The following is a 22,245-nucleotide window of genomic DNA, read 5'->3' as shown; positions in this document are numbered from 1 at the left end:
ATTCCAGGCAAAATAATGGAAATACTGATATAAAATTTTAATAAAGAAAAAAATCAAAGACATTGTAATTAATCTGAATCAACACCAGGCTATAGAAACTCAGGCTCTATTTTTAAAAAGACTACAGTCAGATGACATCAACAATGCCCAAACAATAAATGTCTACATGATGTGTAAGTGGTGCACAATTTCTATTCATTGCTTAGAATGACTACAAATCATTGCAGCAAACACTGTAAATAAAAAGTAGTCTTAGAAGGGATCAACAGTTTTAGACAACAATAATAAAAGAAGAATTATCAACACATGGGAATATTTTAAGTGTGTAGCCAATTCTATTTTTTGCGTGAAAAAAAAAGGAACAAATTCACTACATTTGCACATAAAATAAGTTCGGCTAAGAATGAGCAAAACTGCATAATCTGATAAGCTAGGTGTGAAAGAATATCTGCTTTTCAAACTATTTCTTAAAGCAGATAACTATATTATAACCCACAGGGTGTAGAAAACCAAGAGGGGAAACAAACAAACAAACAGAAAATAAACCAAGAAATCTCTCTGGAAAAGGCTGATGTATCACTAAGTAATGAGCTCAACGAGGCCAAAGGAAAAAGCGGGGCCTTTGAAGCTATAAACTGAAAGGTACTTCCTAGAGTTGAAGATCTTATGGGACATTTTTATTGTGCATAAACTATCACATGATTGTGCCATTTACTACTGAGAAGGATGTTGCTTAGTAACTGGAGGACACTCAAAGGACTGGAGTATGTGCTTAAAAAAACAGAATAGCTCCTATTACTTAGCTCATCAGAAAGAAGGTTGAAAGATGAATCTATCACAATTATTAAGTAACAACCATAGGAAAAGATATACAATAACAGAGGGTTTTTATTTGCCAAATAAGAGATTACAGCATCCAAAGGCTGCAGACAGAAGCTACAGACAGCTAGATACTAAAGTTTCCATCAGTGAGTGTAATAAATAATCAGAATGAAGTATTGAAAGTGGTGATAGATTCTCTGTCATCGTAACTTTTCGTACCCTTATGTTCAATCCTACTCAGCCTGACGCAAGAAGAAATACATACACTGTGATAGGTCATCCTAGTCTATCAGAGCTTTGGATTCTCTTCTTACCTGAAAGCTGACGCTGCCCACTGGGAGATAGCTGCGATCTTCAAGCATGCTGAGGTACTCTGCCACCAGTGCAGCAGCATGGACAAGGCACATAGCTGCTTCTGTGTAGCACTTCCTTTTGGTGTGCTTCTCTGCCATGTTCTGCAGCCAAGTCAGTCTCAGGTCGGGTGATGTCTGGTACCCTTTGGCAATTCTAACAACACAGGGGAGACAGGAGATGTGAATGACTTCTCAATAACAGAAAGGATCTCTACAGTTCTCCACACAGGCTGAATGGAAGCAGACACCTCTGTCTTTATTCTGTATGTAGCATTCACTAAGCACATGGTAAAAGAAGAAGCTAGGGAAGGGGAGCTAGGAAACAGTGGAGCTATGAGGAAGTAAAAATGCTGAACCCAAGACCCTTCAACGCTCATTAGTTCCTGACTTCCATCCTTGCCCAAGCCTACGCACACCAGTGACCTCCCAATGGCTCCACTCCCACCTGGGCCCCTTGTGAGAGGTCAGCTGTGCTGAAGTGGGAACATAAAGAACAGCTGGAGTGTTTGTCCACTACTTGTTCCCTGTCCCATACACAGTTCCTGTGCTTAATTCACTGCAGAATTTCCTCACTAGCAGTTCTAAATGATTCACCTGTACATAAGATCCATGAGCATTTCTGGGTCTTCCTGAAATTCTCTCATTTTCACTGTGTCTGACAGGATGCTGTTCAGATTACACAGCAGCTCCTCTACCTGCAGTAATACAAAGATCAACATGCATTTCTCAGGCACTTATTTCTTCTCTTCTAGAAAAGTACCAGTCCCTGCAACAGATGATATGTTATAGAAACTTAGTCCCTCTTACTGAAGGAAATGGCAGGATGCTGAATTGCTACTAGGTATATTTTTCCAACTCTATTCAATGCAGCAAACACTGCTGACATAGCAAATTTTACTCATTTTCATGAATCAAAATGAGCTAGATACACCTTTAATCAGTTTATTTCTGAATGAAAAAAAGCCAACAACAACGAACCAAAACCAAGAATAAAACAAACAAACAAAACAAACAAACAAACAAAACCAATAAGACTATATGCTAATTTAGTTCTTCCTGATAACAACTCAGATGCTTTTGTAAGTCTTCAGCAAAAACTGAATTTCAGCAAAGCACCTGGCAGTTGTCTGAACTATTTTTCATTACTGCCACTGCTGCCTTATAAACTGGAAAGAGGGGAGATGTTTCCACAGTGCTACTTGCTGGGAAACATACTTAAATTCCACCCTGGGAAATTCTTACGGTGTGCAGTTCCTGCTGGGGTCTAGGAGAAAGCTGTCTACAAAGCTAAGAGATAACCCTTCTCTAAGATGAATCAAATGGTACAGAATTGGGTCTTCCATTTCTGCTTATTGTTGCATAAGACATAAGCTCAGACAATACCTCCTGGATCGTTACTTTCATTCTTGCATAAGACTGAGATTCTAGGACTTGCTCCAAGCACATTCCTATGTGAAAGTTCTAACACAAACCACAGATGTTACAAAAGATTTGACCTGAATGGGAAACGGAGTTGCCTGCATGTCCACATCTTCCTCTGCATAGGCCAGGATAGTTCGTAAAGATCGTCGCAGGAATTCCTCATTAAACTCAGGTGATTTGCCAACCAAAGAAGCTAGTGACATGGTCACCTGCATCTTCACTCTTGCAAAGTTCTTTCATAAGAAGGAAGAAAAACAAACAAAATTAGGGATGATACATCATGCATGTCATATCAGTTCACATATCTCTGTCTCCTGCATAAACCAAATCCACTTTCACCTGCTCACCCTGTGTGAGTTAATAATGCTGCACATGTGAACAAGAATCAGCAGATCTGGACTCTGACATGTCAGTGCTTTGAGGCAAGAATATGCTTGCTTGAGACTAGAGGAAGTGAGTTCCCTCTTTTCACCTCAGGACAGGCCAGTAAGCATATAGATTAGGCCACTCAGAGAGAATGAGAGGCAGCAGGACTACATAAACATTCTGGGAACAAGTCTATAAAGCAAATGGCCTCCAAGGACTTCATCTGGTGATGCACCATACCTTGATGGTATCAGTGCTGCAAAGGCATGTTCCCCTACTGCACATCCACCACTTCTTACATAGTAAAGGATCTTAAAGTGAAAACTAGGGAGAAAATGGTGCTAATGAATGTCCTTACATGCTAAGACATTAGGAATCTACACAAATAAAATAACTGTTTTGCTCTGTGTGTGTGGGTAAAATCAGGGCCTAGTTTATAGTTCTTGACATGAAATGGAAAGTGAAAAAATTGCATTAATAACAACATACAGTTATTCTGCTAAGGCTTTAATTGCATTAGAATAGAAGCCTAGCAATGTTCCGTTTTAAAACATATTTATAGATACTGCAGGAAAAAAAATAAATAAATCACATCTTCCTAAACAAGACGTTAAACAGTAATTAAAGCAATTTCTCTTCTGTACTTCTCACACCACTTCCAGTTCAAGTGTGCAAAGCAGCACAACATATTGACCTGCAGATGCTTCCTGTTTGTTACCACAGTTTCAGTTTCTGTTTCAGTTGGTCATGAAACAGTTGGCATAAAACACTCTGGAGTTCTCAAAATCTTACACTGGTAGAGCTGAAGCTGTATCTCATGAGGAGATAAAGAGTGGCACAGGCTTGAGTCCGTGTAATATCTATGCTGCTGCTGCAGTGATGGAGAACTCTTTGACAGAGGTCAGCACACTGTTCCACTTCCTCTTCAAACAGGAAATCTCCAAACTAAGGGAAACGGAGAAGATACCATTCAGTACTACCATTTCTGGCCATTAAATGAGCTTACTGCATGAAAATCACAGGGTTCAGACAAAGACTAAAATCTACACAAATAACATTTTATACCCTTAATATGGGCATCTGATTTCTGTGCCCCTATAGACTCAATTTCCAAGCTATTCTAAAGAGAAGAAGGGTTTGAAAATAGTCCTTGTGTCTGAAAGAAGAGCAATAGAAAGAGAGAGAACAAAAAATTTCTCACAGTGTCCCACAATGCCTTCAGGAGTTTTTTTAAAAGATAAATAACTGCAAAATTCTTAAAAAGCAGGAAGAGTTGCTATTTTCAGAATATATAACAGTTGATGAACCATGCAAATATTTCCTTGTGCATAAGGAGCAATTACTGGCTTTTTGCATCAACGTCCTACCCCTCCCCAGCCCTCCAGCATGTTCTTCCTCCTACGGTGTGCCACAAAAATTCTGTTGCCCAGCATTCACGACAGACCCTCTTTTAAAGACCGTCCCCATGCAACTAGCAGACAATAAATCCTGGGAGCAGAATGTCTACCCCAAAAGACTGACACTGTACACAGAAGCGCTGCACCAGTATTGTATGTGCACAGGTTGGATTGATAAAAGGTGTGTGAGAAGAGCACTGGGTTATTTTCCATTTGCAGCCCTATTTGCTGGCCCTTGACCTTCTTCACTCAATTATCTCACTGTTTTATGCCTAACTTATATTACAAACCTGCTGGCATAGGGTTCTGTCATTTTCATTTGTTTGTAAAATAACATGTATATACCTAAGGTGTAATATAAATACATTGCAATGATTGCTTCATAAAATGAAGCACTGAGTCAGCTTAATTGTACGATCTATTTCAATAAGAGTAATAATTGCTTCACAAAATTTATTATTTTAATTGGAAGTTAGCTTCCAAAGATAAAGTACAATGAAAACATAATTATGAGTTTCCTAACTACTCTGATATCTACCCTGTAATTAGGCATTGTCAGACAATCTGCATTTAACAGCAAACAGGCTTTAATTGGACAGGAGTATCCCATTTGTTATTTGCATTTTGGAATAGCTTAGGTGAAAAAAACATCTCACTGACTTTTCTTTTGTGGAAGTAATATTCTTTATAGGAGAATGGCTTTTTCCCAGATTTTAAATTGGAAACCGGTCTTGCTTATATAGTGAATCAGATATTTCTTTATGGTATCTGCACATTCCCTGGAGTTAAGATACCTAATTAAAATCAGAATGTATTTGAATTAATTAGTTGTATTTTATTTTTTTTTTTTTTTTACCCTTTTTATTCATAACTCTTCTGTATTTAAGAGTAAATTTCTAAAACTCACAACCAGAAAGTTGTTCTGATTCAGTCATTCCACCTTATGCGGTCAGTGAGATAATCTTACCACAGCTGGAGAAATCCGTGAGAGTCCCTCCAACTAGGTGTTAGTATTTACATCTGTTAAACACACTTAAGAAATGCCATGGGAAAAATGGTGATTACCTACAGCTCTCCTACAGAAATACTGCTCTAACAACTTGACTGGAAGCATAGAAACAGAAGCATATCAAAAGCATACCTTAGCAATGAGTGCTCTGAGTGTGGCAAAGCAGTGAGTCAGGTAAGTGGTGCTCTGATCACAGCCAAGAGAATTTACCAGGACCTTCAAAACTCCTCCCAAAAGATTGTCTCTGCACTCTGCTGCAAAGCTTGCCTACACATGAAGGAGAAAAACAACAGTAACTGTATGAGGTAACTCACCAGTGAACCTGCACATAGGAATTGGTTGTTCTGCTCTACCATTTACAAGATGCATCCAATAGTTTGGAGAGTACAGGTTGTTGGGTTTTGTTTGTTTTCATTTGCAAACTTCTACCACAACGGGAACTCAAAACAGTTCTGAAGTGAACACGATGATGGGAAAATGTTCCCAACATTTTTCAGTTTTTGTAGGCTCTTCAGTGTACTTCTGAAGTCAGCGTTTGCAGTGACTCCTACAGCACTGCCTGTTTTGTGTTTAATCTTTCATGCACCTTGCATTGGGAAGTGACTCTGTGGTGGCCATGCACCACTTTTTTCTCTCATGCATTTCTGGGTATACTGGCTAGACAAGCACATTGGTATGTTCTGGTCAAATCTACAACCTGGACAGAAGAGATGCAAGTTGCAGTAATGGGTGCCATGTAAAAGCCATACCCAGTACTACAAGGATCTAATAGCTGAACGCTTATCAACTGGTAGTTGTCTCTTAATTATGTATTAATACAGGTTGCTACAACAGTCTGATTCCAATACCTATGAATTTGGAGTGTCTTTCCTAAGCCAGGAGACCTTGTCTCAGCACAGTCAACTGTTACAGTTCTACTGATGTCAAAGAACCTGTGAAATTTTGCTGCATTTGACTCCTACAAGTTACATTCTTTACACTGCTATAGGGGGCCACATCTCTTTTCAGAAGGACTCCATGCAGGAGGAAGATCTTTCCTTGCATTAAGTACTCTGAAAGTCAAGGTTAAATGACTTTTGTCTTGCAGGATCACTCAAAGTATGATCTAAGGCTGCCTATCAACCTAGTTCCAAACTACTACTGTCTTAAGATACATTGCTAACATAAATGAAGACTTTTCTTCACTTATCCTCTCCAAACTCCACTATCAAGGTAAGACAGTTGAAATGGCTTTTAAACACATCTGTAGAGGATAAGGAGTGAGATTTGCCTTTAATTCACAGTAGCATGCCCTAACAGTAGAAAGTGCTTGTGACAACAGTGTAAGGCAGTAATTTTGTCTTTAGGTTCATTAATCCTTGCCTTCTTCCCTTCACCACTACAAGACTTTATACAAGCTTACAGTACATCTTTAATTAAAACAATTTGCACTGCCTAAGATACAAAAGGCTTGCTTCCACTGCCTTCCGAAAAAGCAGAAACCAATACCAAGCCAGCTCTACAGTTTCCCACCTGGATGATGTTCTCCTGCATGTCAAGAATAATCAGGTTAGCTTCAGTTGCCAGGTTTCCACTGATGAGAGCTTCTTGGTCTAGCTCTGCTTTTGTCCTACAGAAGAGAGTTCTAATTAAAGCAAGAAGGGAGTTCCACAGGTGGTGGATGACCTACTGTCGAAACAAAAGCAAAATACAAATGCTGAATAATCCATCAAGAGCAAACAATGACAACCGTGTTCAGAGGCGTTTCTGAAGAATCAAACCAGGAGAGCTGATACTGATCTTTTTCCTAAACCACTCAGAAAAGAACCACTGAATAGCCTGAAGCAGCTTTTTAAGGTTTGAGATTTGAGCTGCTCTAAGGCTAAATCTCATTTTTCTGTGTCTGGAAGAATACTTTTACAAACACAATGCTGAGCGAGTTCAAAATCTGTAGCTGTTCTGCTATGTTTGTTTCTCCTTCCTTCTCAGCAGAATCACACCAAAAAAGAAAACCAGAGAAATAAAGAGACATCCTTCTGGGCACAACTGGTTAATTTCAGGGAGGGACAGAAAAGAAAGTAAGAGCAGTAGCACAGTTATTAATTACAGTAACTCCAAGTAACTAAGAAGGGCCTGCCAAAAGGCTGGTGCTGTAATCAAGTCATGGATTGCTAACTATGATAAGAGTGGAACAAATCAGGCAAATGACATAGACTTCTAAATCATTTCCAGCACCCACAAAGCTAGCACATCAACCATGCTGACTGGATCCCTTCTGACACCAAATTTAGCTTATAACTGCAGCTTGTCATCACCTCAAAACATGCCGGACTCAAGGAGATGCAGGCTGAGTGGCAACATTTGCAAAGGTTTTGTGCCATGTGTGACCTGCAAACACCTTACTTACAGGCCACACACTGTGGAGATCCATAAAGAACAAGAGCGAAGATCTCACATACCACAGTGATGAACAAAGGGTAAAACAGAAAGGCTTCGAAAACATGTGTAGTTTTACTAGAAGATTTAATTTAACTTTTAATTAAATTTACATTTAACAATAATGAAGAGCCTGCTGCATGAGGGCTGGTTTTCTCTGACTTCAGTGAAACTGAGAGGAAGCAAGCTGATTTCAAGGCAAAATAAGAACATCCACCCAGGATCTGCACCTCTTCCAACCTGGGATAGAGGCCAGAAGGATAACTCTTTTAAAGTTCAGATAAATACCCAATTAACAATCTTTGTTTTTTTAAAAAAAGTATGTGATAATCACAGCTGAGTGCTAGATGGCAACAACACAGTTGCTGAGCCGATCACAAACCAGTGCTCTTAGTTCTATGTCACACATGCTGAAGGATGCTGGGGGAACTCACAGCAGCTGGACTGGTGAGAACCCACAGTGGCCTGTGTGCCAGACAGACAAAATTCAAGCAAGTATCTGTGGACAGCAATCTATATGCATGGTCACTTCAGAGAAAAGCAACAACTTTAATGCTTACAGAAGAGTACCCTGTATCATATGAAAATGTTATCAGTAGGACAAATCTTTCTTGAAATTACCCTTCCCCATTAATCTACACATTCACTTGTCTACTACTACGTAGTGCACAAAAGGTGAAATGTACTGATATATCATAACTTACAACCTGCAACAAGAAAAATGTTCACCACAGAATCACCTTTGTATAGTTAACATGACATGTCAAATCCAGCTCAACATATTTAATGTGGAAAACTCATGCCACAGTATTGCACACAGCAAAGTGTGATAGCAACACCAAAGCAAGTGTCACGGCAAGCCTCATGGGAATAAATGAATTATGTACCAATGACTAGTGTTTGTCACTCTGATAATCAAAAGGAAAAGATGCAGATAACTAAACGTCTCATTCAAGTATTTGTGATCTCTTTTATGTCCCAGGAACAGTTGGATAGTTCTGCTACATACACATTTTCTATTTCTTTCCTATTAACAGAAGAGGAAAGGGATCGACACTGCTGATTTTGCACAAAAATCATCCCAGGAGAAAGATCAGCTCGGTTCTAATAAAAGCAGTACATTTTTATTAAACGACTTACTTATCTTGTCTCTCATCTGCCTGCCGCCAGCGAGTCTGCTCCTTTCTCCACCTCAGGTTTTCATTTAGCCCTGCTGACCTGTCATTCCCTGAAAGTGCAACACATATTACTGAGATTAAAGCACGGGGGCACACAAAAGGACAGGACTCCACTGTTTTTAAGTCTAAGATTTTTTGAGCATCAGCTTACTCACTGATGTCTTCTAACACCAAAGCACAAAAATTCCATTTAATAAAACAAAACAAATCTTTTGATATTAACAGTTTGTTCTCGCTGATAATTTTGACATTGTTTCATGGCTTTTGATTAGAAACTAACAACAGTTTCTCTGAATTTATTAACATCTCTTAGTTGGCTTCATATTCTTCACCTGATATTATCTCAGTCCTAGTTATACATTGCACAATTGAAACATAACAATATTTTTACCCACAGCAAAACAGAAAAAGCCTGCCAGGGAAAGGACTGTGGGAGAGAAAGACAAAGATGAGAACTGGGAGTATGCATAAAAACTCACAAACATTTTACATCTAAAAACTCTCAATATCCTCTCAAAAGTCATGGGGGAAAGGTGCTATGAAGTACCAGCTGGTATCCTGCAGCGCTTCATCATTTCTCCTCTGGCTCCTTCACCTCTCAGCAAAGCCTCTTCTAATCTGGCCTTAACGTCTCTGGACTTCTGGAGTGCTTGGTTGCTAACTTTATCTGAGCTTTGTTTGCCCTGAAAGTAAAGTCAAAGCAATCAACACCAGTGCCTCCAGCTTTGAACAAAAGTCCAGATTATACCACCCAAACCAGAGACAACAGGATAGACTGGGAGAGCAGATAGAAAGCAGTAAATACAATTGACTAACATACAAACGCTTCTTAAAGTTTGCAGATGAGGAAAGGTAATATATTTACTGTTCATAAAAAAATAGTGATGTAGCTTAGCACTATAGAGAGAGAAATTAATGTGCAGAGAGTTTATTTCAGACAAGCTTTATCAGGGAGAGAGTCCCGATGTCCAGATCTAACCCTTAAAGTGTCACCACCACGACCTTGCTTTGAAACAGGTAAGGTACATGGAGAATAGCTCTAGTAATGGCAGCACCAATTATTTACATTCAGTCATAACTGAAAAACATTAGTAAACTGGACCTGAGTATATGTATATATTCCCTACCCAAAATAGCTGTCAAAGCCTCAGGGCATGGAAAATAATGCATTTCAAACCAACTTCATAAGATGTCTTCAGATGTTTTGGCTGCATTTTGCTTGAGGGCTGGTCCCAGTCATTTTGAATTAACATGTCTGTTTGTAGCATAGATGAGACAAGCGCTAATTTAACACTTGTCAATAACAAGTTTCCTCTGGACAGCCAGAAAGAAAAAAATAACAAAAAATGACAACAAAACCAGGCCACGTTTCACTTACCTTGTATTCAAAGCACGAAACACAAATGAAAAGGAGGTCTAAGATCCTGTTCAGCTGCATGGATGGAAGGTCTGCAATCCATTTCTGTATTAGATTCTGATCAGCATTTTTCATGATCCAGAGGAAGCAGATCAGAAGATTGCGAGTAGTATCAGGACCTAATGTGGCACTCTGTCTGTAAGACTGGAGACAGATAAGGTAGAAGTGAGTTGAAAGATAAAAGAGTAGGGAGGACATTAAAGTGAAGTAATGTTACTTAAATTTTAGTGGAGCCAGATCTCTTGGAGAGTTTCTGCAAGTTTAACCTCTTCCAGGTTACAGTAATTGTATTTTTGTTAATCTATTTATATATGTTAGCGATAGAGGCACTAGCTGTATGTTTATGAAAGAAAGAAGGGAGCACAGAACCACTGTTTGTTCATTAGAATAATTTAAGAAAATATTCTATAACTGCTTGCTCCCCTTTGCCAGTTGTATCATCCAAATTGTACAGAAAACAGAAACAATCATAAGGAAAGAGATATAAGGAGAAGATGACCCTGAACCATAAATCCATGGATTTAGGTGACCCTGGCAATGGGAGGCGCTAGGGGAGTTACAGCAGCATTTGCTGATCTGGAAGCATGACTAGGTTGGGCGTGCAGAAGACAACAGAAATACTGGAGAGAAAGTGGAATCACTTCTGGTGAGGAGGCAATTAGAAGATCTGAAGAGTAAATGAGAGGATGACAGTAGGAATATGAGGCATTCTTCTGGGGCTAGCTGAAACAAGATAGCAATTTCTTGTGAATGCAGTTATTAGACACAAGAAAGGATATGGAGGAGAAAACAAAGAGAAAATGTATGAAAGAAAGGAGTCTGGCAAAACCCGGGACATACCAAGGACGCCAAAGATGTTCCAGAGCTCCTGAAGTTGAACTGATTCCCCGCAATGGCAAGTGCCACATTTTGACTGATTGCACCTGCAGACTCCTGTTCTTCTTCCGGGTTTCCTGTGCGCCCTTTTCCGCTGCGGGCATCTGAAACTAGATTTAGAACATTCCATTGGGACTTCATCAGCATTGAGTTGGTGCTGCTCACATTTCACAGCCTTACACTGAACTGTTATCTAACAAAATGATTGGCACCTCCATCCCTAAGACTTTATTTTTATTGAGCAGCAAAGTACAGCAATGGTAAGACAGTTTGGAATCATCTGTAAAAACTGTCGAATTGCTCAAATAAATATGGGGAAAGGAGCTGCGCCCAGCAACCACCAGGTATTTATGAAAGCTGATTTAAATCCAGTCAGTTGGACTGGATGATCTTTTAGGTCTTATCCAACCTTGGTGATTCTACAATCCTATGAAAAGCAAAGGCAGTTGGAAACATGAGGTTGTTTGGTTCTGAAGTTCTAAGCCAGAACTTTGCAACACTTAGAAAGAAATGCCCAGTTTCCGCCAATTCCAGGTGAAAAGATCAACATGAAAGCCATGCATGGGCCTGGGGAAATTGGGCAAAGTAATTTAAGTCTGCTAACACCTGACAGAGCCAGTATTGCCTGCTGGTTAAAGGACAATTTCAATTTTAGGCATCTGGTTGCTTCTACTTGGCACTAGTTCTTGACATCAATTTCAGTGAATCAGACAGTTTGTAAAAGCTTTGAAAAAAGCTCATTAGATTCTGCGTATCCATTTGTGCTTTCCAAGATGTAGTTTTCAGAGAAACTGACTGAGCAGCCAATCCTTGAGCATTCAGAACAAGGTCAACAACCTTGGATACTGCAGATATTTAGAGACTTTAAAAACCAGCCATACTGGTAGACCTGGACTCCTTTAGTCTGTGGCATAAGGATAATACTTACATTAGAAGAATGAGGTGAGATTTACTTACATTATGTGCAATGAATGCTTTCACAGTATTACCCTGACAGAGCTCAATAATGCATTCATAATGCTATGCTTTTGTCCAGATATCAAAATGAAAAACATTTTCAGAACCAGTGACAAAAGTATATTCTTCAAAGATTGTACCTTTTTTTCTCTCTAGTCTTTAAATTTTTTAATGAAAGTGAAATGCAATTTTACAAGTAGCAAAGACTTATTATTTCTCACATAAAAAGTCAAAGTGCTGTTATCAGCACTTTCATGTGAACACATCTGTAGAAAAAAAATCAAGAAAACAGCTTAGACCATAATGTTTAAAAAGGCTTAATAATAGAGAACAAAGTTTAAAGCTATAGTAGGTGATAGAAATATGTTTTCTGAGTGATGATTACATTCACCTGAGATTAACTTCAGTGTCATGTTAAGAGTCCTGAGGAACAATAGAAAAATATAGAAGGAATGCAATCCAATTTCTTTAATTGTAATGGAACACAATGCCCATGTCATTCCTTCTCACTGTGTTTTCTTCCTCACTGTCTGTTAAGCCTATTTGTATCATAGTATTTCTTCCAAGACTGCTTTTCTTGCAAGATTCCATAGATTTTCCACTGGGTCTATCACTTGTTTGTTAAGCAAGGATATTAGATTTTTTTCCCTTCTTTAAAAAATCCTGTTATCTGGAAATAAAGAAATACTGTACCTTGCTAGACTGTTGTCATGGTTTTGTAATGTTGCTGTCAATATTCCACATCATAACATCATGTGCAGTATGGATCATTAAAAAAAAACAAACAAAAACCATGACAACTGTGGGGGAATTTCTGTACTTAAGGCAAATTCTTTAAGTCAGATTGTTTAAACAAGTTACTCTAAGGCTGAAAAAGACAAATGAGTAAAGGTCTTACTTGTAAAGTCATGGAGCTGTGGCAGTGAGTCCAAAATTATACCAACCAATGGCAGGTAGAGAGCAGCAATTTTAATCTTTATCTCTTTTCTGGAACAACGTGGGTCTAGGTCATGGGAACTCAGAAGGCTAAGGATAGCACTGACTGCTTTTCTTTGAACCTTACTAATCCTGTTAACAGAAAAAAATGCCATGAGCTCCAATAACGGGTCATACACTGATTATCTGTAGATCAAGGATTTAAGAAACAAGGTAGACATGGGAGAAGGAAATTAATACACCAATACTCATTAGACAGTGTCTTCCACTCAGATCAGAGATCCATGTTCCCTGCAAAAAAGCAACTAAAATTTTGAGCTGTGATCTATATTTATTTAGCCAGTGCTAGTGCAGCAAACAGTACTCTTTTACTCAGTAACACCAACATACTGCAATAAAGCTGTTTTAGAGTCACTCATTGAAAAAGATGGCAAAGACCATTCTTTCGCTTCCCTTTTCTTCAGAATTGGACAACATCACAACTCAGTGTGATTGACCTGTTCATGCCTGCAAGAGCATCAACATATGAACTTTCATGAAGGTTCATGCAGAAGTAGTTCCTTACGGAGGCAAGACTGAAGAAGCTTTGCAGGACTCTCAGACTCTGTGCCAAAGACAGAAAATGTTCTTTCCAGCCAACACTGTCATGATACATTGAGTGATTCTGGTTGCATTTGGAGGAAGCAGGACTTACCCTGGAGTTAAACTATGACCATACCAACAGTACATTACTGTTGACATGGTCCCATTCAACAATCTGCAGATTTGGATACTCACCCCTCACAATCTGCATCCAGTGCTGCTGCCAATTCTGTAAAGAGTAACCCAGTCAGAAAGTGCTGCTGACGGTATTCTGATGAGAGGTCAAACATACCAGCAATTTTCTGGTCCTGGAAGCTGGAGCAGGAGCTAGAGTTCTGCAGAAGAATATTGGAAGCAGTAAAAAGGATGACCAGTGAAACAAAACATTCTTAAAAATGTTGCAAGGACAATCCAAGCAGATAACAAAGCACCCTTACCAGAGAAAACCTTTTTTCAGGCATTGAAAGAAGTCTGGAGAAAAACATCAGTGCATGAAATAAAAAGCATTAGTTTTCAAATGAATTGCTTGCTAAGATGCAAACGCATCCTTTCCATTCTGTGTGCATAATTCATTTAATGTTATTTGAGATGTAAAATTCCTACCCTGTATTCATCAGTTTGGACAGGAGACAAAGTCAGAATTTTCCCCATGTTCAGAATTCTGTATTGCTGTTACTGTTGCAAAGCTGATGAGGCTGCCCCTTGTAGGAAGGGGATTTGGGGCATCTTAAGCTCCTCCAAAGTCTACCATGGAAGTAAGGCGAGGAAGGGTGTACTAACTGTTTCACTCTGGAAAATTTTGGGTGAGCTTGCTGGCAGCTGGCATAGTTTAGAGCAGCCTTCAAATTGCTGTAACTTATGGCTATGCCTGATATACGGCTAGTCCAGGAATGGAAAGTTGCTGCTGTATGTGTGTTGTGAACTTCTTAGCTTCTCCAATCATAGGTGCCACAGGTCATCTGGAATGTACTTTGATCTGGTGAACGTAACTCTTAGAATCTACTCCCCAGTGAAGCTACTGAGGTTTATAAGTCTGAAATTTGCTTTTAATTTACATTGTTCAATATTCTCTCCCAGTATTTGTGTCAGTCAAGAAGGAATAGTCCCAAAAACCAAACACATGAAGTAGCAGTATACCACAGTGTGAAAGGTATCTTCCAGAATATTGTTTCAAACAAAGCCCACATCTCTGAGCAGTCCTATATTTTATATTGACCTAGCTTAACCTGCTCCAATTTAAAACTTAAGCAGAAGGCACTTTGTTCCTGAAAAGTAACAGTAAGGTGCAGAGCATCCACCTAAGTGAATTTGGCTTTTCTCCACAAAATCCAAAAGATTTATTTGAAAGGCCACATTTCTTATTGAAAATAGAACATTAGCTGGGTAGCACTCTTGCAGACAGATCAGAATTACTGCAAGGGTGGTCAGTGACTGTATTAAATCATGCAAGGGCTTCAGAAGCCTTATTTATTTGCTGCAGTTGCACTTCACTGGTTACTCCTACACCAGCAGAGTTGGTGTTGCTTCAAGGAAGGAGTGATCAAACCAGTGCTTGCCCAGCTCTGACTGGCTAGAACCAGCTGGAAGGTTTCTGTCTCCCCATACACAATCAGAGAAATTCTATTCCTAGCTCTTTGAAATCCAGTGTGAGAGTTAAGCAAAGCAATTGTGAAAACCTGACTAAGGGATCTCCATGCTTTGCTTTCAAGACAAGGAAAAGTTCTAAGAAAATATTAATTACAATAATTACCTGTCAGAACCCTTGAGGTACGTAATGTAGCACATCTTAACATACAACTAATTATTTGGCAATGACACTTGAAAAGGAAACTATGAATCTGAGTTGCTCCATTGGAATTCTGTTCAAAATTCAAAATTCACTTGAAATTTGTGGTTCAAAACCCACAAATTTTGAGTTCTTCAGAGAAAATAGAGACAAAGTAATAGCATCAGCTGTGCCATTGGAGAGGAGAGGATCCCAAGAAAAGAACACTGATACTTGAAATGGAAATAGTGATAGTCCTGCTCTGAAGAACGCTATACTCAACAGAAATCCATCATTCAGGATATTGAAAATTCAATTGAGTTGAAAATTCAAATGAGTTAGTTTTGTCACTAACTCATTATAGTTGTAGCACTTTCATCTACTTGTGAACTTCAGTTAGAATGCAAATGCACTGAAAGTTTGCTGTGTACTTCCACATGCCACAGTTCTCCAAAACACACACCGATACTGAAATACGTACTAGTGGTTGTGTATCCACGGCATGCCTGTAAATCTGCTCTGTACCCTCAGAACAATGTTCTTTCTAGATTTTTTTTATGTTTGGATGAATAAATGTTTTCTTTTTATGTGTTTCTAGAAGGGTCTACTGAAGCAGTACCACAAACATCTTTGTGCTACATTAAGCTTTAACTCGTGTGGGTTCACTTTTGCAGTACTAGTCCTTTAGTCTTTAATGTTTTGCTCTTTTTCTCCCTTATCGCATGGTGGCTCATTAACTCTAACCAAAGCGGCTGAATACAGTGCAACAGAAGTCTTTCTCTACATGCATTATTCAGGCGAAGACCACCTAATACTGGCTGATGGATGCTTACCTGTGAGGACAAAGAGGGTGAAGGGGATGCTGGAGTAGAGGCTGAGGTCATGAAGAAGAGGTTTAGATTCAGGTAGTGCTCATGGCTGCACAGAATTCTCAGGAACTCCAGCCTCATGGAAATCAGGGTGGAAAGAGAATTCAGCTTGTTTGAGAGCTAGAAAAACAAATGAACGTAAATGCCTTGTTACTGGTACTTGCTATTTAAATTACCATGCAGTGAAATATCCTGTTTCCTGAAACTGAATCAGTAAATTTAAAAAATACAGACAAGTATCCCAGCATGCCTTAGAATGCTCCCAGGTTCCTTGTACCTAACTGCTTTCCATCCATTAGTTGCTCTTTGTTTGGCAGTGGTGGTATCTTTTTTTTCCTCTCTGGCTGACTTTCTGGCTTTCCAAGAAAGGAACAATACTATACAATGATTTTGCACAATGCTGGGATTACAAACAAACAAAACTTTGCTGAGTCTGTGGCAAATTTCCTGAAAGTCAGGTTAGTGAACACAGAACTAGGAGTCTTGTGATCTCCCTTCATAATAACACTGATATTAACATTAATAGGCTTTTGCATGTAGGAAACGATGGTGGTAGACACCTTCAGTTCTCCTAGAAAGAAGGAAAGCTTTCCACCTTGAATACAACAATAGTTTCATACTAGTGCCTTGCAAACGTAATTTACTTTTTGGAGGCTTGTAAAGTAATAAGACAAAGGTGGATCATTTTGATCAAACACCTGAAATCTAAACACTATTATAACAGCAGTATTTTGGAGAGAGCGCAAAACTCTTCAACCTGTGATCCAAAGGCTGCTGCTAAGAGACATAGAAAAGAAAGGAAAGTGGCTCTACGGATGCTCTGCAGCACTGTAAGGTATGGCATTTCTAAAAGAACCCTAACCTCCGCTCAAATTATTTTCTGCAGACCACAAATCAAAAGAGGTGTAAAGTCTCTGTATATGCAGAAGGAAATAGAAAATTTACCTTACCCTTTAACACAACTCAGAGGATCATGATGGATAAATGAATCAAAGAGAACAGAACACAAGACTGGCCATAAACCCAATACAATCCCAATCATGCATAATGCCTACCTGATTACAGTAATGTTTGATGAGATTAAACACAAATCCTCGATCCATTAAAGAAAGAAGATCATACAGGAAAAATGCCAGGCTGATGTTAATTTTTTCTGCTTGTTCACTTTCCTTAAAAAAAAGAAAATAAAAAATGGGGAGGGGGGTAAAATTGCACTCACAATTTATAAAACTCATGTAAAGGTGGAGGACTTTTTATCATCACTTAGACTGAAAAAAATAGCGTAGGGGACTGTTTCCAGAAGCATTGTGGAATAGAGAGGACAGGACTGTGTCCAATGACCAAGCTTATCTTTGCATATCTCTGTGCAGATAACAATTGAAATTGAATATGAGAATAAGAACTGAACTTCCTGTGGGCTCCAAACTTTTATATGCCCCTCCATTTATTTTTTAATTGAACTTCTAATACTACTGAAAATTTGTTTATGAGTTCAACCTAAAATACTGTTTTCAGATATTAGTAAAAATCTGCCCTAGCTCTGTTGATGGAACACAAACTGTTTTGTTTGAAATTTCATGTCTAAAACTGATAAGAAAAAATATCATTACGACTAATCTGTGGGTTTTAACATATGGCAACTAAACTCCTTTATATTTACAAATGGTCTGGTTACTAGAGACACACAAAGAATTCCAAGTATCCTCTAAATACGGCTATTTCAGACATACCAATTCAAATTATAACAGCTTGACAATATTATGTACTTGACAAAGAAGTATTTGTGGAGGGGCCTGAGGGATCTGCACACCCCTCACAGCCTTCAGGTGAGCTCACTCAAGACTGACAAAGGAGATGATTGAGAAAAATGCTACTGATGTCTCTGGCAAGTGAGAGCAGGTGTGCAGCACCTCAGGGTGTTTATGACTTAATTTTTCATTTTCAACCTTTTTGTTACTATTGCCATTCAAGAACATATATATACACATATAGAATATAGAATTCATATAGGATTTATGATCTAGAATTTACATAGCAAAGTGTTTTTCTACTGTGCTGAAAAAAAAAACAGCTTTCCACAAGCTTACAGTGTAGTCTACAGTAAGCTAGTGATATTGCTGCAGAACAATCTAATGTGCTCAACCATGTACTGAAACATACAGAATATTACTCTGTGGATTTAAAACGTAGACAAGTGTCACATACTGCTGTTCTGTACAACTAATCAATGACCTTAATTCTGAAAACATTGCAGCAGAATTTTCACACACAGTTAGACTCTACCTACTCACTCTATCAAAACTGAATTGAACCAACAGCCCATAAAAACCTCTGCATTTCTCATGAAGAAAGCATAAAATATGGATCTCTTAGCAAAACCTACAGATCTGTTAAAACATTTTTAATGTAGCATATTTTTATCACACAGCATATTTACTGATGTGAAAATTTCTATGGAAATGTTTTCTGTGCATGTGGATATCAATGAAGCACATCAAAGGATGAAGCTTCAGAAACAACTATTTGGTTGATAGTAATGGTGACTTTTGCCATTTCTTGCCCTCAGTTGTCTGGTTGTGGCCCTTTACCAGTTTCAGTTCCCTGACAGAACAGCAAGCCACAGGTAGAGAACTGGACTAAGACCCATGCTGTTTGAGCAGTGCTTGGGCAGGTCAGTTCTCCAGCCCAGCTACCCTGTGGCAGAACACACTGCCCTGCACGTACAGTGCCTCTGGCAGCCCTGGGGTATGAAAATAAACTGGCCGCAACAGCATAGGTGCAGACACATAAACTGCCTTTATTTTATGTTCTGGGGAATAGCATCAGTGACATCAGTTAACTGAATTGATGTTAAAATCTAAGTTACTTTCATAATCTTTTCAGCTTTATAATCAATCATGCCAATGGAACTTGTTAAAATACATCAGGAAAAAGAATTACATACGGTTTAGGGTTTATCTCTTGTCTTTGTGTTTCATGTGGACAGTGTGTCTTTAGAAAGATCTGGGGTTAGATATCTCATGGCTGGGGTTTGCAGGAAGAACATGGCCTTCATACTGCAGTCAGGGAAGTCAAATGCGGGGAAAAATGCTGTGCAGTAGGAATGAGTATAATAGGAAAGGGAGATTAAAGGAATATGCTACACATGGGTGCAGCCCGATGCCCTAGACAACCTGGCATAAGGCAGCACAGCTACTGAAAGACAGAGTTCAGTCCTTCCTATCTCAGGGTAAGGGAATTCCCTCCCACACTCACCTCTCTCTAAACAAAAATTTAAGAGAAGAGAACTTCATGCTTTTACCTTCTGGGGTTTGACTAGAAGTGCAGCAATCTCAGAAGTAACCACGCTAACTATAGTGGTAATATCATCTTTGAAACGGTCAGAGAACCGGCTTCTTCGTACACTGTCCTGCTTCTCTATACTGTGGACATACTGAGCCATGCTTTTTACCTGCAAAACAATGAAGAAAAAAGAGAAAAATATAACAAAGTGGAGATAAAACTCTTATTTAAGTTAGTCCATGGAATAAGAGTTCCCACCTGTTTTTTCCTCAACATAGTCACTCTCATCTTTCTCAGAGTCCCTTGATAAATCCTACCTTTATTGGCAAGGACACCAGAGAGCCTAGGGTTTCAACACAGGTATTCCAGCTCATGTTCATGCTCAGTACTGTGACTCGGATCACCCTCACCCTGCCCCTGATACTTGTAGCTTCCGCCTATGGTGATGACAGTCAGGGAAGGACATTTATGGAACCAATTCCTACCCTTTGGTCTCTTGTGTTGTATATATGCTTCCAGTAGAAACCAGTACCTCAACAAAACTTGCAGTGACATCAGTCACTTCAAGGATCTGTGATACTGACCTTGGGTAGCCTTGCTACGGCACATACGTTATTAACAAAGGGGAAAAGACAGGAGCAGGTATTCACAGAAAAGGAAGGATGTCTGTCACCCAGACTTCTGTGCAAGCTGTGTACCACTGGGCATATATAGTTGGTGTGGGATTTAACTGTCATAAGCTCTCAGCAAGGAACTGGGGTGTATACAGAGAATTCTTCAGTTGTGCTTCCATTATCTGGAACTTCTTATCACAGTGGGGTTGGTTAGCTGAAGACATTATAGTCCAGCTAAACCTGTGCCTGCATTTCACTATCAATTTGCTACAAAACATCACTGATAAATCTTACCAGGAGCTCAAAGAAGAACCAGGCATACTTGAAGACAGCCTCTCTCACCATACCCGTGCTGACCACCATCTGCAGCGCCAGCTCCTCATGGAAATGCTAGGTAATAAACATAGAGTATTCAGAAATGGTCTTTCATCCAACTTGTCTTTCAGTTTCAACCAACTCCCAACTCTTACACCTTTAACACCCCCTATTATGGAGTGCGAGCAGCTAGATGGGAACATCTGGACAGCCTTGCAGGAAAAAAGTGGATCTGACTAAAATGACAAATGAGGAATAGCACTATGGGCTTTAGGACTCATTCTGCTGTAGATCCAGAACCCTGGACACCTGAAGTGAAAAATGCCCTTGGTCAATCCTCAGAGTATTGGCTGTGTGCCTGACAGTGAACAGTCACACACTCCTCTCCCTCTTGAAAGCTTCTGCTTAGCACGCTTGTGTTTTTGAGAGAGCACAGAGGATTATTTCTGTGGTGGGAGAGAAGAACACAACAACAAGCACAGCAGAGTTTTCACAGAGGTGCATAGTTAGAGACCATACTCTCTGTGATGTGCAACCATAAGACCCCTTGTCCCAGTGACCTAAACTTTGAGAAAATTCAAATCTGGACTAACCATGTATTGTAACATCTATTCTCTGTTCCTGATACAAACAGTAAAGATAATGAAATCTCTAAGCCTATTTACATTTAATAGGAGACATAAACCTAGCCAAGATTTAGAACTGGTATAAACCCTTATGTTTTTTGGCCTAATTCAAATCAATAAACAGAAACAAGAAAGTGCCTCTCAACTGCAACACAGATTCTAGACTGCTCACTGTAGAGTTTCTACCCGGTTTCTTCATCCAAAGCCACTCCTGCTGATCAGTGCCAAACATAAGACCTCCTCTGGAGGACTTAGTTATTTGCAATGATATGTTTCATATTGTTAAAAAAGCTGTTTGGGACTACAAATTCAGAATAAGGAGAACTTCTTGATTCTACATGCTACAGAAAGGGGAAAAGTAAAATACTCCTTGCAGAAGAAAGAAATTGCAAATATATCTGAATGTAATTTACTGCAACATGTAAAGGCAGGTATCCAGAAGGAAACAGCAGTGAAAAAACACAGAATTCTTAACACCCTGAGAAAGGGAGCAAATGGAGGATGCAGGCAGGCTGCTACTGTGTGCCCCGGTGGCGCAGCGGTAGAATTCCCGTCTGCAACACCAGGGGGCCCGGGTTCGAATCCCCCCTGTGGAGCAGGGGGTAGAAGTGCCGCTCTGCTACACAGAGGGCTCGAATCCCGGGAGTTGGACTCGATGATCTCTAAGGTCCCTTCCAACTCGCACAATACTATGATATGATATGATGATACTTGTCTAAATCTGTCCCAGAAAAAGAATCTAAAGATTTCAGAGCAGAGTCAGAAATGTTTACCCATATTTACCCATAGATTTAATATTCCTTCACAAACTCTCTGTTCAATAAAACTGGTTGTTATTTTGTTGTCCCTCTCCTCATCTCATGCTAATTACAAGCATTGCTAGTGGAGGCTCCATGTTCCGTTAATCAGTCACTCTCACATTCTGTATCAGCCTACCTTTTTACCGGATGATCTTGGGTTTGCACAAACGCCTGGCATGTCATTTGTTCCTTCAATGTAAAACGACATCCGACTGGAGCTGTGATCTGCAGGCTGGAGAATGGC

General features: G+C 39.4%; 1 protein-coding gene across 2 annotated transcripts in view; it reads right to left on the bottom strand.

Moving 5' to 3' along the window:
* Positions 1–22,245, bottom strand: part of DOCK8 (dedicator of cytokinesis 8) — a 78,658-nt gene that overhangs the window by 12,250 nt on the left and 44,163 nt on the right. For both annotated transcript variants that reach the window (XM_072358998.1, XM_072358999.1), the window contains 17 exons: positions 22,138–22,233; positions 20,555–20,650; positions 19,666–19,815; positions 17,420–17,533; positions 16,329–16,484; positions 13,926–14,065; positions 13,111–13,280; positions 11,220–11,365; positions 10,341–10,523; positions 9,510–9,645; positions 8,925–9,012; positions 6,882–6,978; positions 5,502–5,636; positions 3,756–3,908; positions 2,672–2,830; positions 1,770–1,870; positions 1,137–1,329 (listed from right to left, as the gene is read on the bottom strand). In XM_072358998.1, coding sequence (XP_072215099.1) covers positions 1,137–1,329; positions 1,770–1,870; positions 2,672–2,830; positions 3,756–3,908; positions 5,502–5,636; positions 6,882–6,978; positions 8,925–9,012; positions 9,510–9,645; positions 10,341–10,523; positions 11,220–11,365; positions 13,111–13,280; positions 13,926–14,065; positions 16,329–16,484; positions 17,420–17,533; positions 19,666–19,815; positions 20,555–20,650; positions 22,138–22,233 — 2,313 coding nt within the window. The remainder of the gene's footprint in view (positions 1–1,136; positions 1,330–1,769; positions 1,871–2,671; positions 2,831–3,755; positions 3,909–5,501; positions 5,637–6,881; positions 6,979–8,924; positions 9,013–9,509; positions 9,646–10,340; positions 10,524–11,219; positions 11,366–13,110; positions 13,281–13,925; positions 14,066–16,328; positions 16,485–17,419; positions 17,534–19,665; positions 19,816–20,554; positions 20,651–22,137; positions 22,234–22,245) is intronic.

The sequence above is a fragment of the Excalfactoria chinensis genome, chromosome Z (assembly GCF_039878825.1).
Source record: "Excalfactoria chinensis isolate bCotChi1 chromosome Z, bCotChi1.hap2, whole genome shotgun sequence".
NCBI classification, from domain to species: Eukaryota; Metazoa; Chordata; class Aves; order Galliformes; family Phasianidae; genus Excalfactoria; species Excalfactoria chinensis.
This window is presented reverse-complemented; position numbering and strand designations above follow the sequence as displayed.